This window comes from Monomorium pharaonis, chromosome 3, assembly GCF_013373865.1.
Source record: "Monomorium pharaonis isolate MP-MQ-018 chromosome 3, ASM1337386v2, whole genome shotgun sequence".
NCBI classification, from domain to species: Eukaryota; Metazoa; Arthropoda; class Insecta; order Hymenoptera; family Formicidae; genus Monomorium; species Monomorium pharaonis.
This window is the reverse complement of record NC_050469.1, coordinates 14,851,128-14,866,950: the sequence shown is the minus strand read 5'-3', so window position 1 is coordinate 14,866,950 and position 15,823 is coordinate 14,851,128. Positions and strand designations below refer to the sequence as shown.

At 37.5% G+C, this 15,823-nt stretch overlaps 1 protein-coding gene across 2 annotated transcripts in view; it reads left to right on the top strand.

Annotated features, from left to right (window-relative positions):
* Positions 1 to 1,734: 1,734 nt before the first annotated feature.
* Positions 1,735 to 15,823, top strand: part of LOC105836629 — a 65,345-nt gene continuing 51,256 nt past the window's right edge. For both annotated transcript variants that reach the window (XM_036283939.1, XM_036283938.1), the window contains exons 1-2: positions 1,735 to 3,451; positions 12,066 to 13,086. In XM_036283939.1, the coding sequence (XP_036139832.1) occupies positions 12,083 to 13,086 (1,004 nt within the window). In that variant the 5' untranslated portion in view covers positions 1,735 to 3,451; positions 12,066 to 12,082. The remainder of the gene's footprint in view (positions 3,452 to 12,065; positions 13,087 to 15,823) is intronic.

Genomic DNA, 15,823 nt, shown 5'->3' with positions numbered 1-15,823 from the left:
AGATAAGTAACTAAGTAAGTCTTAATTACTTAAATCGTTTAAACTTAATCGTAGTTTGTTGGATATTGTTGCATCTGAACTAATAAATCTAGCGATCTAGATCTTTGTCCGCAAACGGCATCGTTGGATGCGAGGCTTGACCAATTTCAATGTTTCTATGTCCGCCTTCAAATCCGTTCGCATCTCTCTTTCTCTCTCTCTCCTCTCCTTTTCTCTCCTCTCCTCTCCTCTCCTCTCCTTCCTTCCCTCTGTAATGTTTTCTCTTTTCTTTATTTTTTTTGCAACAAAGAGGCAAAAAGCATCACAAGTTACAAGTGCCTCCACGATTCTATTATAAATTCTTATTATTATTTCCATTATTTAATTATAAGATATTAATTATTCGATAATTATTACCTCGACGATAGTTTTAATTAAATTTATATCAAATCAAGTAATACTCTCAGTTATTTAAATAAAATTTAAAAATTGGTATAACTTGATAAATTCGAATTGTAACGGATACATGAATATAATTATGCGACAATAAAATCGTTAATATAGACATTTTTTCTATATTATGAGAGAGAGAGAGAGACAGAGAGAGAGAGAGAGAGAGAGAGAGAGAGAGAGAGAGAATACACGATCTGATTTTATACCAATGTGATTCACTTTTTCCTTTATTTCTTCCTCTTTCCTTCTGTCGAGATCTTTTCTATCTTTCGTGTGTATCAGTTAAATTCTATTCTCCGGGTGCGGGAAAAATTACAGATCAGTGTGTGTTACACTTTGTCAGAGATCTATGATCTATACATAGATCTTGTATTAATGGAGGGGCCATTGCTATATGCCGGAGTCCGCGCGGGGAGAATCGACAGAGACATGAATATATTCTCATATATTCTGTCTCTTTTCGTGTTGGACATCCCCACCACTCCGTTTTCTAGAAGGAAAGAATCGCACATACGAGCGGTACAAGTACGAGCCTACCTACTTGGTGCCTACTTGGGCATTGGGCTGTTACAATTAGTATAAAAAATTGTTACATACGAAAGTAATACTGTGCATTCATTGATTGGCATGCATCTTTTAGATTCTAAATTATGTACCACTTAATGAATGCACAGTGTTACCTTTGGCTGCGTTTCGATATTCACTGCCAGTACTGAAAATCTATAGTTTACGTCACATACACAGAATTTCAGTACTGACAGTGAATATCGAAACGCAGCCTTTGTAAGCAATTTTTTTTCGTACGAGTTCGAGAATCGGGCCTCAGATTGTATAGTTACGAACCTGTTCCCACACGAAAAATGACAATATATTCACTTCTCTGTCGATTCTCTCCGCGCGCGTCGCGATGCACCAAGGCCCCTTTATTAATACAAGTTCTATGGAACTGTATCTCAGATCTATATCAGCATTCTTATATATTGATCGATACCTAACAGAAAAAATAGAGTCAATAATATTGCCGGAGCAATCTCGGATCCGTTTCGATCTATGGGTCATCCGTTCGTTCGCCTTACCTGTTTCTTTTGTTTTAATTAACTCTCTCTTGCCCCCTTCTTTTCCTACATCGTATCTCTCTCTCTCTCTCTCTCTCTCTCTCTATATATATATATATGTATATATATATATATATATATATATATATATATATATATATATATATATATATATTCCTTTCCGCCACCTCGCGCGTGCGTGCGTGTGGGTGCGTGGCTTGGCGGTTGAATTGGTCAACGGGCGTACGTGGACTCGCAGTCCGTTGCCCGCGTCCGCAGCTCGTTCTTCCTCGGTGCTTACGCAGGCACCGTGAAGCATTCGTCTTAAAACCCATAGAGCGGTTACGTGGCACGCGCTCGTTGCGACAAAAGGAAAGAAAAAAAGAGAAAAGATCGACAGATATGAAGGAAAGAAGAAAGAGTTAGAAAATGAGCGACACAGGGCAGAAAACCTGATGAACAGAGAGAGAGAGAGAAATCGAGTCCGGTCTATCGCAGGGAAAGGGAGATCGCGAGAGTGCGCGCGCGAATGGGGGAGAGAGAGAGAGAGAGTGAGAGGGAGATTGAAAAAGGAGGAGGGGCGACGAGTCGACAAAGAAAGAGAGTAAACAAGTGTGCGAGAGAAAGAGTACGGAGTAGAGAAGTAGAGAGAAAGAACGAAAGAGGGGAGAGAAGCAAGCGATCGTTCTTCCAAAGCGAGTCGTCGACGAGGGGGCGACCGGCGAATATCTCTCGCGTGCGTCTCGCGAGTGCGTCGCGTTTGGAATTTCGCGTCCCGTGCGCATGCAGATCGTGAATGAATATCAATAAGAAAGAGAGATTAAGTCGAGGGAAAACGGAAAGAAAACGCTTTTTCTTCTCCGCAATCCTTTGGCGTTTCCAAGAGAGCAGTGTATATCATCTGAGCAGGATCGTGGATCCGAAAAGTGAAGTAATTTATATGATTGATTTCGTCATCGATCGGCGCCCGTCAATCCGTCCTTCGATTCGCGTCGCCGCGGCTGTGAATCGAGAGGTCCCGATTCGGGACGAGGAACACAATAAAATTTGTCGCGTCCGCGCCGCCACCGCCGCTGCCGCCGCCACCGTGTGAGTCACGGTCGGCCGACCCGGTTTTGTTATCGAGGTGAACGTGGCGAATGCGAATCGAAGCGAGAAAGGTCTCCCGCGCGGGTGATCGACGATCGAGCGCGCGCGAGTCAATCGATCGCGTCTCTTCCGTTAATTGACGCGTCGCGTCCTTCTCGGCGAAAAGAATCGAAAGCGAAGTCAGCGAAGTGGCACGAAGTTGACCGCGAGCGTGTCGTCGGAAGTAATACTTTTACACGACGACGGTGGACGGTGCTCGTCGAAATGGTCAGCAGAAAAATTTCAAGAAAAGGAGAATAGAAGAGCGACGGATATTTATAAGAAGAGTCTCCTTGGCTCGGTTTGAGCGAGTAGATTCTTTCGCAAGAGAGAGAGAGAGAGAGAGAGAGAGAAAGGCCGCTTACCTGCGTCGACTCGAGGAAAGAGAGCGGGTGGAGGAGGTGAGGGGTACAGGAGGGACAAAGATACAAAGGCGCACTATGCAACGCGGGAATGGCAGCGAAATAAACTCTACGTCCACTGTTGCGTTGACGCTGTACTTTTTATACGATTCTCGAAAAGGGCATACGCGCGAACGGAATGACCGTGATTTAAATCCGTAAATTATCGCGCCCGCGTGCGTGCGTGCGTGCGTGCGTGCATGCACGCGCACGCGCACGCGCCCTGTTGTCCAAGCGGACAGACGAGCAGCCAAAAGCAACGAAGAATCTTTTCTCCCGGCAAATGCCGGCCTGCTGCCCAGGCTGCCCTGCGCGGTCCACCTTGGTAATCTTGGTGTTGGTATACGACTTAGTCGCCACACGGACCTCTCGCGCGCTCCGAACGTGATCACCTCTTACGACTGGCGTCGTCTCCGTCTCACGAGTGATATCAAGGTACGTATATAAATAGATATATCCACAACTATTGCGAGTAAGGATGATTCTCGAAATTGTGCGGTTGACCTCTCCGCGGATCACTCTCTTTCTTTTTTCCTCCCTAGAAAAAATATCGTGCAGCAAATTATCTAGAGATAAAATATATAAATTAACAAATTATGCGGAAGGATGTTAATAAAACGTTGGTCTTCTTCAAGGAGACCGATCCAACATTCGCGTAAATGTCGAATCCGGCACTATTCCGGTCTGTATTAATGTTTTAAAATTAATAAGGAGTAATAGATTTTCGATTATTTACCGAGTATCGCGTGATACAAGCGAATTGCAATAGATGCTGACTGTGTGGCATATGTTCTTTCGGAGTGAAGATAAAAAAAAAGCAAATTACATACGCTCGAAAAAGAAATTGAGTTTCCTGAGTTGTGTTTATGTATGTTTTTAACAGCCAGATGCGTGCGCCATCGTCTGTGGAAACGCTCGGAAGTGGTTGACCTTCGACTGCGACGTCGATGATCCTAAAGACTCCGGTGAATGTTAAACGCCGTACGACATCTTTCGATTCTCGGGAGCAATATACAATTTATGTTATTCCTCTAAATGTTAACTATTCTTATCGCTTTAAATGCTAAAAACTCTCCTCTCGATTATTAAATTCACACGCGCATTGCTCCCAAATGAAAATCAGCTTCGTACCTACCATGGTCTTTATGTGTGTGTGTTTTCGTTTATTGTATACAGATATCTTTCGCGCATATATTATTTTTTAAATTATTGCTGTACACAGATTAGATTTTTTTTAAAGAAACCAAGTTATCTGTTTTATTATATATCGTACTTTATAATGCGGTACATTTTTATTACTTATTTATACTTTTTTGCTTTTACTTGCAATTTCTTCATTCGCAATCGAATCGCAATTCTTCGTGAAAAGTAATAAGGTATGCAATTAGAAAAACAAGAGATGATACTTTAATTATCGTTTCGTTACTGCATGTGCTTTTAATGTTTATACAACGGTTACAATTGCAATCCGGTTACGTGCGCTATTTGCTCAATGTACCAAAATTAATTAAATATTCTGTTCTAATATGGAAACTGAAATGAACAAAAGTTCTATGGTCGTTATCGAAACTGTTGTCACGATTATTTTGTTTTATAGGCGGTTCTTTGAATTTTCATTCGAACTTGATCGCAAAAGGATTGTAACTTGCCAAAAGGATTCAGTGATGAAATATCAATGTGAACGTTTTATGTGACTATTTAACATTAGAATGAGCTATTCAGTTGTAGCTTAAGGCTGATTTCATACTAATATTTAATCTTTTAAAATATAATTATATATTTTATAATAAATATGAAAATTTTTTGTAAGAATTGAATCGTAAAAGTAACAATAAAATTCTGTAAAAAAAATTAGTCACACATTTTTATTATTTTAATTTAGTAGTAAAGGTGTGTGTGGTTTACACACTTTAATGGAAATTAATACAAAATAACTTGTATTAATTAATTGATAAAAAGAAAATAAACTATAAAAGTATACATTTTAAGTATTGAATTATAAACATTAAAAAATATTAATTTTTTAATGAAATATTATAAAATAAAAATGTTCTCGTCGTAAAAAAACTCATTGATGGTTGTCAAGATTTCTTGCTTTCTACATTTAAAATAAATAATTTTTTTAGTATTTTTACTTTACAAATTATATATGCTGAAATTATACATATTTTAAATAAATTTTATAAACAACTAAAAACATTTTAACTTAATTTATTTTAAAGTAATATATATTAATACGAATAAATATATTTAAAGAATATAGTAATACCCGATTCTAAATCTCTTACCAACACACAAAAAAATGTATTCTTAAAAAAATGCAAAGATGCCTTGATTTAAGAATATTGTATACTTAAAATAGCGCCAAGAATAAATATTCTTCATTTAAAAATAAATTATTCTTAATTAAAATTAAAAAAATTTTTTTATTGAAAACAAAATTTGCTTTAATTAAAGAATAAAATCTCACTAGTTTAATGCTAAATGTGCTCTTATTAATTGTAATTTTTCTCTCAATGAGTCTTTTTGTTAACTTTATCCAAAATAAATTTAATTTAATTTAAACATATTATTTTTCTGAAACAAGAATTTTCACAATTCTGTCCTTCTCATTTTTCTCGATCCTTTTTATAGACTAACATATTTTAGCCAATTTTATATGTAGATGGCGAAATCTTACTTCTTTCTACGCTCTTGGCGAGCCCCTTTTATTAATAAGAAAGTGTTCACGAGATAACACGCCACGTAGCGGTGGGTAGTGAAAAGAATACCACCTTAAGAATAAAATATACTCCATACAAACTTAGTTGCCCAATAATTAAGCAGTTATTTTCAATTCAAGAATAAATAATTTTCGAATTATGTACCTAAGTTTGTTTTAATTATATACGATTTTAGAAAAAAGAATACCGTCTTAAGAATAAAATATACTTTACGTAAACCTATTTATTATTGATATAAATAAATATTTCTAGTTAATGATAGCATTTCATGCTTATATCAAAGTATATAGCATTCAAAAATAAAAATTTACTTGCAGTAAGGATTCTCTTTTTTGTGAATAAATCAACTTTTTTACCACAAACTTTTTTTCTTTTCATAGATGAAAAGTTTTAGAACAAGATAACATTTTTCAAATTTGTATGTGTCGGAGCATTCCATAGATCATGGTATTCTATCTCAATGATTCATGTAATTCGTGTCTACCGTACGCTGCATTCTAAGTGAATTGAAGCGGTTTTAAAAATGTTCTATAACTCCATTATTTTTTCCACATTCAAGATAAAACTTTAAAAATGTAACGCTTAACTGAAATGTTTAAAATAATATTTTTAATAATAATATAATGTTTGAAATTATTAGAGAAATTATTAGAGAAATTTTTATATTTATATTAATTATTACTTCCACAAGTTCTCTTTTTTCTCTTCTCATTGATTTAATTTAGATAGATCTAGATCTAGCGTTAATCATTCAAAAGTAATTGACAATTATTAGACATAATCACACACAACACACACACACACACATCAATTTATCATGCTGTGTGTAAAATAAAAGTGATCGTGTTAAAATTAATTTATATAAAATATTTGATATGTTTATTACTACCTGGTATTTATTCTATTTAACACAATATAAAATTATAAATAATATTTAACATATTTTAAAATATTAGAACTTTATTATATGTTTTAATGAAATTTAATCGAACATATTTTATATTTTGTGGTAATAGACATAAATTGAGGAAAACATTACATAAATCGAAGTTGTATATTGTCCGAGAATTACCATAATTTTAAAGGTGAATTTTAAGTGAAAATTCTCTCTATGTATATGTATATATTAAAATTTTTGAAAAATTACACAAGTCGTAAATAAAAAACGTTAACTATTGATACTTATATATATTATAAGATGTTTCTTTTACTGGGATATCTAATGCCAATTCATACAGTGTTATAAACGATTAAACATTATTTACATTATTTATCACTGTAGCCTTGAACTAATCAGTTAGCACAATACATTTTGAACGACATTGTAATTACGATGCATCGACATGATTCGATGACGGGGGCGTTGCCTTTCCGAAAGAGACAACCCGGGACTTTATTCACGATATCAAATCATCAACTGCGCATATAAACTCGCTCTTGTATCCGAGCTTATTAATATTGATATTTTTACGTTTGGTCGATTGTAAAACGTCTTGAGTGCGACAATCAAGGCTATCAAATGATATATAACTCTATGTAAAGCCGAGCGTGTTCTAAAACGAGCAATTTTCAATATCTTTTCACGAATTACGTCGAATTATGTGGGCAACGCTGTTTCGTGAGCTCGCATTTCTAAAATCAAAATAGTGACGATAATGAGAAGCTTGAGGTGCACGAGGATACGGAAAAAGCTCGCTAGGAAACGATTCGATGCGACGTGAGTGCATTCTTCAAACGTGGGAGCGACTCCCGGCGCGCAGCAATAAAAGACTATACAGGGTGTCTCCGGCGTCATATACTTTCCCTTAGCTGCACGGAAAGAACAGTTTTACAGCTGAAATATACCAAAAATAGATTTTATAGATGTAGATTTAAAAATAACTATGTCAAACTAAGGGATAAACGGTCCAATTGATGGCGCGTGTGCGTGTGCGTGTGTGTGTGGCCTATAATTTTTATATACTTCAGCAAAAGAATATTGATTCCGTGTGTCGAAAGCCGTCCTTATCTACGAATTAATGGAACGACATCTTTCGAACAAATTAAAAATACAAATTGCAAGTAATTGTAATTTCTCAAGAGTCCGCAAGTTAACGAATGTTCGTAATCAGGTGAAAGTGAACATGTAACCGAGAGCTACTCTATCAAACTTTTCGAGTCGTTTGTCAGGCAAAATTCACCGTTGAAATTAATTTGACTGCCAACGATATTCACTCGCGAGTCGCGGAAGGAAGCGTGTAACCTTCGACACACCCTGTACACGCTGACGCTACGAACGCGTGTCGGGCGTATATGACCCGCCTTGCTCTCCCGCGTGGCGCGATTAAAAGTTCAACGAACCGCGCGCGATTCGCGGTATGGTCGTCTCTCCCTTCATTGATCATCGCGTCATGATGAGTGATTGGCTCAGCGATGAGTCAGAGGTGTAACGCGTATAAGAGCGGTCTCTGGCATCCGGAACCTGGCGAGTCCTCGGGACGGAAAATTGTATCTGGCACCGCGTGGAGATGTGCCGCCACACCGCCACCACGAGGATTGCGTTCATTATCGTCGAGAAAGTACCGTTCGCGCAATATGTATTCGCACGCGAAGCGTAAAGCGCGCGCGTTACTCGCGTCACTCGCGACCGATTCTGCCGGCGTTTCTTTTTTCTCACCCAACGGGGCTTCTCTGGAGGCGATCGAGTCAAAGGATCCGATTCGTTTCACTCTCGGTCAGGTGTTAGACGCTCCTCCGTTGGATGGACGGACTTTCGCGGATAGGCGCAAAACTAGAATTTATACGCGGTGAAAGCGCTGCATGCGGTTCCACCTTTTTTTTTTCATTTGGGAATAACGGGTGTCTACACTGATGCGGAGTCATCTTCATCTTTCTACGCGACAATAGAACGTATTCCCGACGTGATTATTGTCAGATTGTTTATACGAAAAGAACACAGTTTTGTTCGAGTATCTAAAAATTTAACTGTAGATATGGATTTGAAAATAATTTTGTTGAACGTTAAAATAATTATAAAGGATGTTCAAGGATGAGTAATGCTACAAAAAATTTTGCAAAACATTCTAGCAATCAGCTTGAACATCTTACATAATTATTTTTAATTTATGTTTAACAAAGTAACTTTCATCTGTATCTAGTTAAAATCTTAAATCTTATTAGAAAAATTATTTTTTTCGTGTACGTTGAGATGAGAATTTTTTCGTTATTTGAACCAAAAACTCGGAATTAATTACAAAATGATCTAAATTTGTAATCTTCGCTTTAATATATTACGATATTAATATAATTCAATTTTTTATTACGTAAAACAGCGTGAAATATTACAACAGCTGTATAATATTGCAGATTGCATTAGTAAATTAAACATATAATAATTGTCATTAATACCTAGAGTTCAATTCTTAACACCGATCGATTGCTCGCCAATTGTGTAAATTTTTTCTTCGCCGCACATTGTTAACTCTATTAGTCGTAAAGTCTTACTCGTAATTGATTAGTATTGCAACTTGTGATTAATAAGCCTATAAGTGGCGCAGGGAAATAACTCTTAGAATACCATTAACACATATAGTTAGTTATTGTTTAGCATTGCGAGTCTCATGGTCTCGTGAAATAACTGCAGATTCTGCTACTGTTTTTAAGCGGCCTCTCGGGATGTCTTGCGTGCGCGCTTTTCAATTTCTCACCGGTTAACAAGGGTGATTTTTTTGCTTAATTCACGTGTAGAAATTATGATTGTATTTAACCTTCCTTACGGTCGCACCTTTTCACATCTGACGAGCGAATGCACACGAATACACGCCGACATGTCTCTCATCGAGACGGTACATTTAGTTAGGCATTTTATAACGTTAGAGACGAGAAAAGAATCTCTCCTCGGCTGCAATCTTATTAGAGCAGTTTACATAGAATATTTTTAAAGAAACATTTAATGAAGACGTAGTTTGGGATTTCTTGGAAAAGTTGGAACTCTGTCAATTATATTATTACTAGGATGTGCATCTTTCATTAAATTCACGTACAATTTAATTTAACACAATGAGTGTTCTCGTTCGTAAGTTTGTTTCGTTTGAAAACAAGGAGAAATGTTTTCCTGAAACTAGAGAGAGAGAGAGAGAGAGATGTAACGCTTTTTTGGAATTGGTTTCCTCTCTGTTATTTCGCATCTTGATACACAGAGAGTAGTACTGGCGGCGGCAACGCTGTTAATTTGACTGAACGTGAACGGAATGACAGAGCCGCTCCGACCGAGTAATTGTATACAATTATATCATTTGTTTGCTTTCTGGCCGGCCGCGGGTCGTGAGAATGAGGTCTAACCAAGTTTAGCGTTTAACGGCGACGAATAAATTTGTGTGCCCATCAAGTGAATTCATAACGCTCGTATGCGTACACACGCGTCGGTGGTAATTAATTAGCCCGAAGTGGCCATCGTTCGCGAATTTATAAGATTATTTATAGATTGATTTACTTTACGGATAATTAATGACGCTGATTAGCTTCGACGCTTGTTAATTCCTCGGAATTATTAGTTGGACAACGGCTTATATAGAAGTCGGAAAAGATTGCTTACGAACTTGTGACACTGCTGTATGCTAACGAATCGACGAATTATTCACACATTTATTCAACCGATATAGCGACTTGTTCGCGGTGATTAAACGATATGCTGCCGAAACCAGAGTCGTAATAAAATAGGCGTATCGAGAATAACTGTACTGTATAGTTTTGCTTCATGTCTGATCTCTGATCTCCTTCGAAGTCTAGGTGCAGAAAAAAAGAAACTGTTTCCAACGGCGGAAACGTCAACGGTAAAGGATATACTTATAGTATGTGGATGCAATTTCCTCTTTGATGGATCCGAAAAAGCTCCATGTTTGTTGCTCGCGTTATGATATTTGAGAAAAGCTTTTTATTCGGACTTTTTATCAATAACCGAAGGAAAGAGATCTTGCGACACGGTAATAATACAGAGCCGCTTCGATTTTATTACGGCGAGGATTAGTGAAAGTTGAGAAAATTGAAAAATACCAAAGAAAAGTTAATTAAGGCGGCGATCAGAAAGCCGCATTTCGACATTTATTGAAAATTACAAATAATTTAATTGTAAACATATCCTGCACACAATAAAACACATTGTATTATAATGTTCTACACGTATATATGCAATATAATCCCAAGTAGCACGATTTGTTAGCGCAATACGAATCCAACGTATTTCCAATGTAAATACATTGTCGCAATATTGGTCCAATATTACGCCAATAAATTTGCCGGTATTGTGCTACTAAGCATATTGCAAATATTTAAAAAGTTGAATGAGAGTGTCGTGCGTTAATCTCCGGAGTTGACGTCGCGACATCTTCCGATACATTCGCTGAAAGTTGCGAAAGAGAAGGCTGGAGGGGTTTACGTATCGAATCAATTATAAAAATCTAGCCGATTGCACGCCCACACTGTTCGCCGCTAAACGCACCCGGCGTGCACCGCTCATTTAGTATCCTGTTGTTAATCGTTGCTGACGATTACGAACACTTATGATGATAGCGTCGACTTCTCTTCCTCAGTCGTTCCCGATGCGGATGAGCTCGAGAACGATACCGCGAACGAATGTGATAGCACGGTCGTGAATCTCTGTGATATGGCGGGCATACTTTTGTACAACCTTCTCCGGTATATACGGAATGGTAAGTCAGAAAGAGAGAGAGAGAGAGAGAGAGATTAGGAAAATGGCGCAATAGAGCCTGTAAGAGGTTCAAGCGAGGTTCTATAGCGGTCAGTCGTTGAGAGAACTGCAGTTTACGACCAGATTTCTTGAACGTAGGTCAGGTGAATCTAGGACGAGTTCATAAGGTTGCAATGAAAAACTACTGACACACTTCGCGCGGTTAATCTGATCATCTTGGATGACTGTCGAGGTGTAATCGTTAGATCAAATTGGTAATGATCAGCTTAGATATCGCGTGAATCAACGATGCGTATACGATTCTTTTAAGTACTTAACTTATATCGCAAAAAACTTGCAACGTGGAAATAATATACACTCTAAGATAATACACCTTAAGAAATAGATTGATTTTTAATAATATATAAAATGCATATGTAGTTTTTATTTAAAAAATGTATGAATTATAAATATAATAGTTTTTTTCGATAATATTAGAAATGTATTTGTTTATATATATATATATATATATATATATATATATATATATATATATAGTGCTGTATCATTTTTTAACTATTGTATAAAAAACGATTTTCGTCCTTGAGCGGTGCATCACTCGTTTATTATCAATTAACAAAAGTGCTCTTTATCGTTGCAGGTGTAAATCGTCGCAAGATGGCGTCCAACGAGGATGATGATTTGATCGATCTTGGAAATGATGCGTGTGTGCCCCGAGTAACCGTAGAGAATGCAACACCCGATGAACAAGAGCATCTGCTGGACGTGTGTCCTCCGAAACTCGAACAAAAACTCTCCCTTACCAAGCAGCAAGAGCGAGTGCTGAACAGTATCGATAAGGGTGACATTCTGGTGACCTTGGGTCATGATCAAGTAGTACCGATCCGCAAAAGGATCGACGTGGTCTCGTCGGACACGATCAAACGGGTGCGCGACATCACCAGGAATCTAGAGCCAGTGATACGCAGGACCTGCTCGGGTATCAACGAAGAGACCCAACAGGACACGGTCGATCATACGACGACATCGAGCTGCAAAAGAACAAGGAAAGCCTCGACAACGAGATGTGAAGACGAGACATACGAAACGCGGGAGATAAACGATGCCTTCGATTTTCTCACTGAGCACGATGATAACGAGGATCAAGCGAATTGTGGTCGAATGAAGAACGAGAACGTCGATCTGAATCATACGATACGTCCCTTGATTGAGAAAGAAGAGGACGGGATCAGTTATCCTTTCGAGTCGTCGTTCAAAACGTCGAAGGAAGAAACGAATGATAGAAGCAACGCAGAGGAGACGAAAGATGCCATCACGTCGAGCGAGTACAACAATCCCGTCTACGAAACCTCATTGAATTTGAACAAGTTTCACGAGCAGAGCTTGCCTAAGGATAAATCCGTTTCCATCGATTCGGAGCGTCGTGCGAGAACCATTCTCAAGAGACGCGGCCAGAAAGACGTCAGCGCCTTCGAGCGCGGAAGCAAGAGGCATTCCTTTCAAGAATCGCATCGTAAATCATGGACGGAAGGGACGAGCCTAAATCCGGTCTTTACCAATGACCTTCCTGGTATAGATAGATCCACCAGTCTCAAAGAATATCGCTGCGTACCATCGATCGTTTCCAACGTCGATCATGGAGTGTCCAGTTTTCTCACGAGGTACGATTGTTTCTATTATATTGTCATGCTTTTCTCACGCAACAAGTTTTTGCTCACACTTTCTTTATGTTGGTAGAAAAAAAATAGCGTCCACTTTTAAGCTTTGGCTTTTTAAGTTAGAATCCGAAAGTTTTTTTTTTTTTTTTTAGATTTCTCAACAGTTAAGTTTTTAATAAGATGGAGTTGTTAGCCTCACGTCCTACTTACTTTGAATCCACTTACTTTGACCTACGAATTTGAAATCCACATGTTGAATTGCGAATTGAACTTAATCCTGTGCGGTATCTTCTTACATCATTAGAAACGAACGAAATTACTATTTTATACTTGTCCTAATTGTATTCGTCAGCTTATCCTCTTTTATCTAGATGAATTTTAGATTTTTAATTATTTGTTAGATAGTAAGCAGAAGAGGAATTTATTTCTCTCCCTTAAAAAATTGTTGAAAGATAAAAGCATTAATTTTCAAAGCAAATAACTTCATTAAAACTAGACAAATTCACAAGTTTTATTAATTCACCAGTTACATTAATTCGATTAGAAAGTATATGAATATTTAAATCGAGTTAAGATCGTGTTTCCTAACTTTCCACCGCAAAGACTGTGATGTTTCTGTAGGAAATTCTTTGGCCTCTCGTGTTTGGCTAAAATCTCGCCTGTCTTTCTCACAGCGAGCATCATGCTCGTATCGCTAGACCGACTCGGATGTAAGAATTCGCGTAGGTAGACTCGAATGCGTCGGCAGAAAGCGCGCTTTCGTGCCGGAAGTATTTACATAGGCCCGAGCCTAACAAGCGTGCAAACTGTTTCGATTCAGACTCGATGTGCATACGTCTCAGTCTCAGCGACAATGAGAAACGACGTGTGACGCGGGGATTGAAGTTAAGACACTGACAATGAAAATGCAAATCTTTGACAACCGCAAATGCATTACGTATGCCTTACCTTTCGAGCTATTAGCATAAGTACAAGCTTGAGAATTTCAGGAGCCGCTTGCAGCCGGTAAACTTTGAAATAATTAATAACCGTTTCGAAGTAAACTCGGAATACTCGCGTTGAAAATCACTCTCGATTTTTAAATTTAAACTTCACACCGGAGTCGCGCGCGCTCACGCGCGGAATGTGTATGTTTTCCTTTTCTTTTTTTTTTTAATTAAAAAAAATTTGAAAGTCAAAGGACTTTTTAAATTTGAGAGATTTATTCTCTCTGGAGATAGTGGAACTTTCTAACGAATGATGGGATCAGAACGATAGCGTGAACATTCGGAATCTAAAGGCGAATGCATTGGCTCTCACCTGAAAAAGAAAAAAAAAAAGATTACAGAGTCAAGCCGTAAAGGTAAACGACATGGTGCAGCGTGAATTTTCACGATGATTCGCAGTACGGTATCGCGCAAGGCAGGCATTCACGTAAGCGCGCGGACATGCGTTGAATTAAGCTCCCGTATCGAATTAAATGCGCATAAAGGGATGAAACATTACGTACGACACGTGAAAGCGGAAAATTCTGGTCTCCACGTGCCCCGCATCGCAATAACGTATATTACACACAACGTCGATTAACAATAAACATGCTGATACGAGAAAAAAATAATTACATTTCTATTGTATAAGTATTTTTAGAATTCTACAGCTTAAAAAAGTGGAAGGGCGTTACATAATTTTTTATTCATTATTTTCCAACGAAGCTTTTAGCATTGTCAATTTTGAGCTTTCTGCTTTAAAACAATAGTTTAGAATTAATTTTCTCTTTAAATACTAGGGATAAACAATAAGTTATGCTGTTGTATATTTTACACAACACATTTATACCTTACATTTTATTAGTGTCCATTGCACATTACATTTAATATTTATTGAGGAAACTAATTCCGAAATTTTAATTTTTAATATCTAATATTTTTCTATTCTGTGCGCAAGATCTTAAAAAGTTATATTTAAAAAACCTAGACGATCAGAAAAAAATGAAAATATTCGGGAGTGCTTTTTTATGTTCCGTATTGTCATTACACTTTCACTTTTGACTTATCACATTATTTGTATATGACTTTATGTAAGATTTCCGGGCGATCAGGTGGATAAATTATTTAATGCGATATCGTTGATTAAACGAATAAAATGATTTAATTAGTTTCAGTTCATACAATGTTCACTTTCACGAAAAGTAACGCGAACAGTCCTTCGCACGCGCTACTTATATTATTCGCTTTTACACCAAATAACGCAGACGGTCCTTCGCACACATTACTTAATATTCTCAAATATTCTATTCTCTTCATCGAACACGCAGTCCCTCGCGCCTCGACTACTTTCGTTTGCATACAACAATTGTTGCCCTTCTCATCTGCCCAAACCGTGTATCTCGATACATCGATACATGGGGAGGGGGGAGACTTGCCATGTATCCTTGTAGGCGAGTCTTTATGACTAGGCTTTAATGATTAGGGATTTCTAGGGCTTGCGCTTACATTTATTTGTTGAGCCAACGGTGTCGACATCGAGATCGAATTCGGTTCAATTTTTTTTTTCCGAAAAATGAATAGTGTAGTTAAATGGAGGTATTTATGCTGTAAAACTATTTAGGCTGTAAAACTTTTGTATGAAACATTTTTTAATATTTTGTTTAGTTTACGAGATATATCAAAAAACCGCAAAAATGTCTCAACTTTGAAGGGTGGTTTCACTCCTTCAAATCGTTTTTGGACACCAACTAAAAATTTCTAAATTCATGTATTCA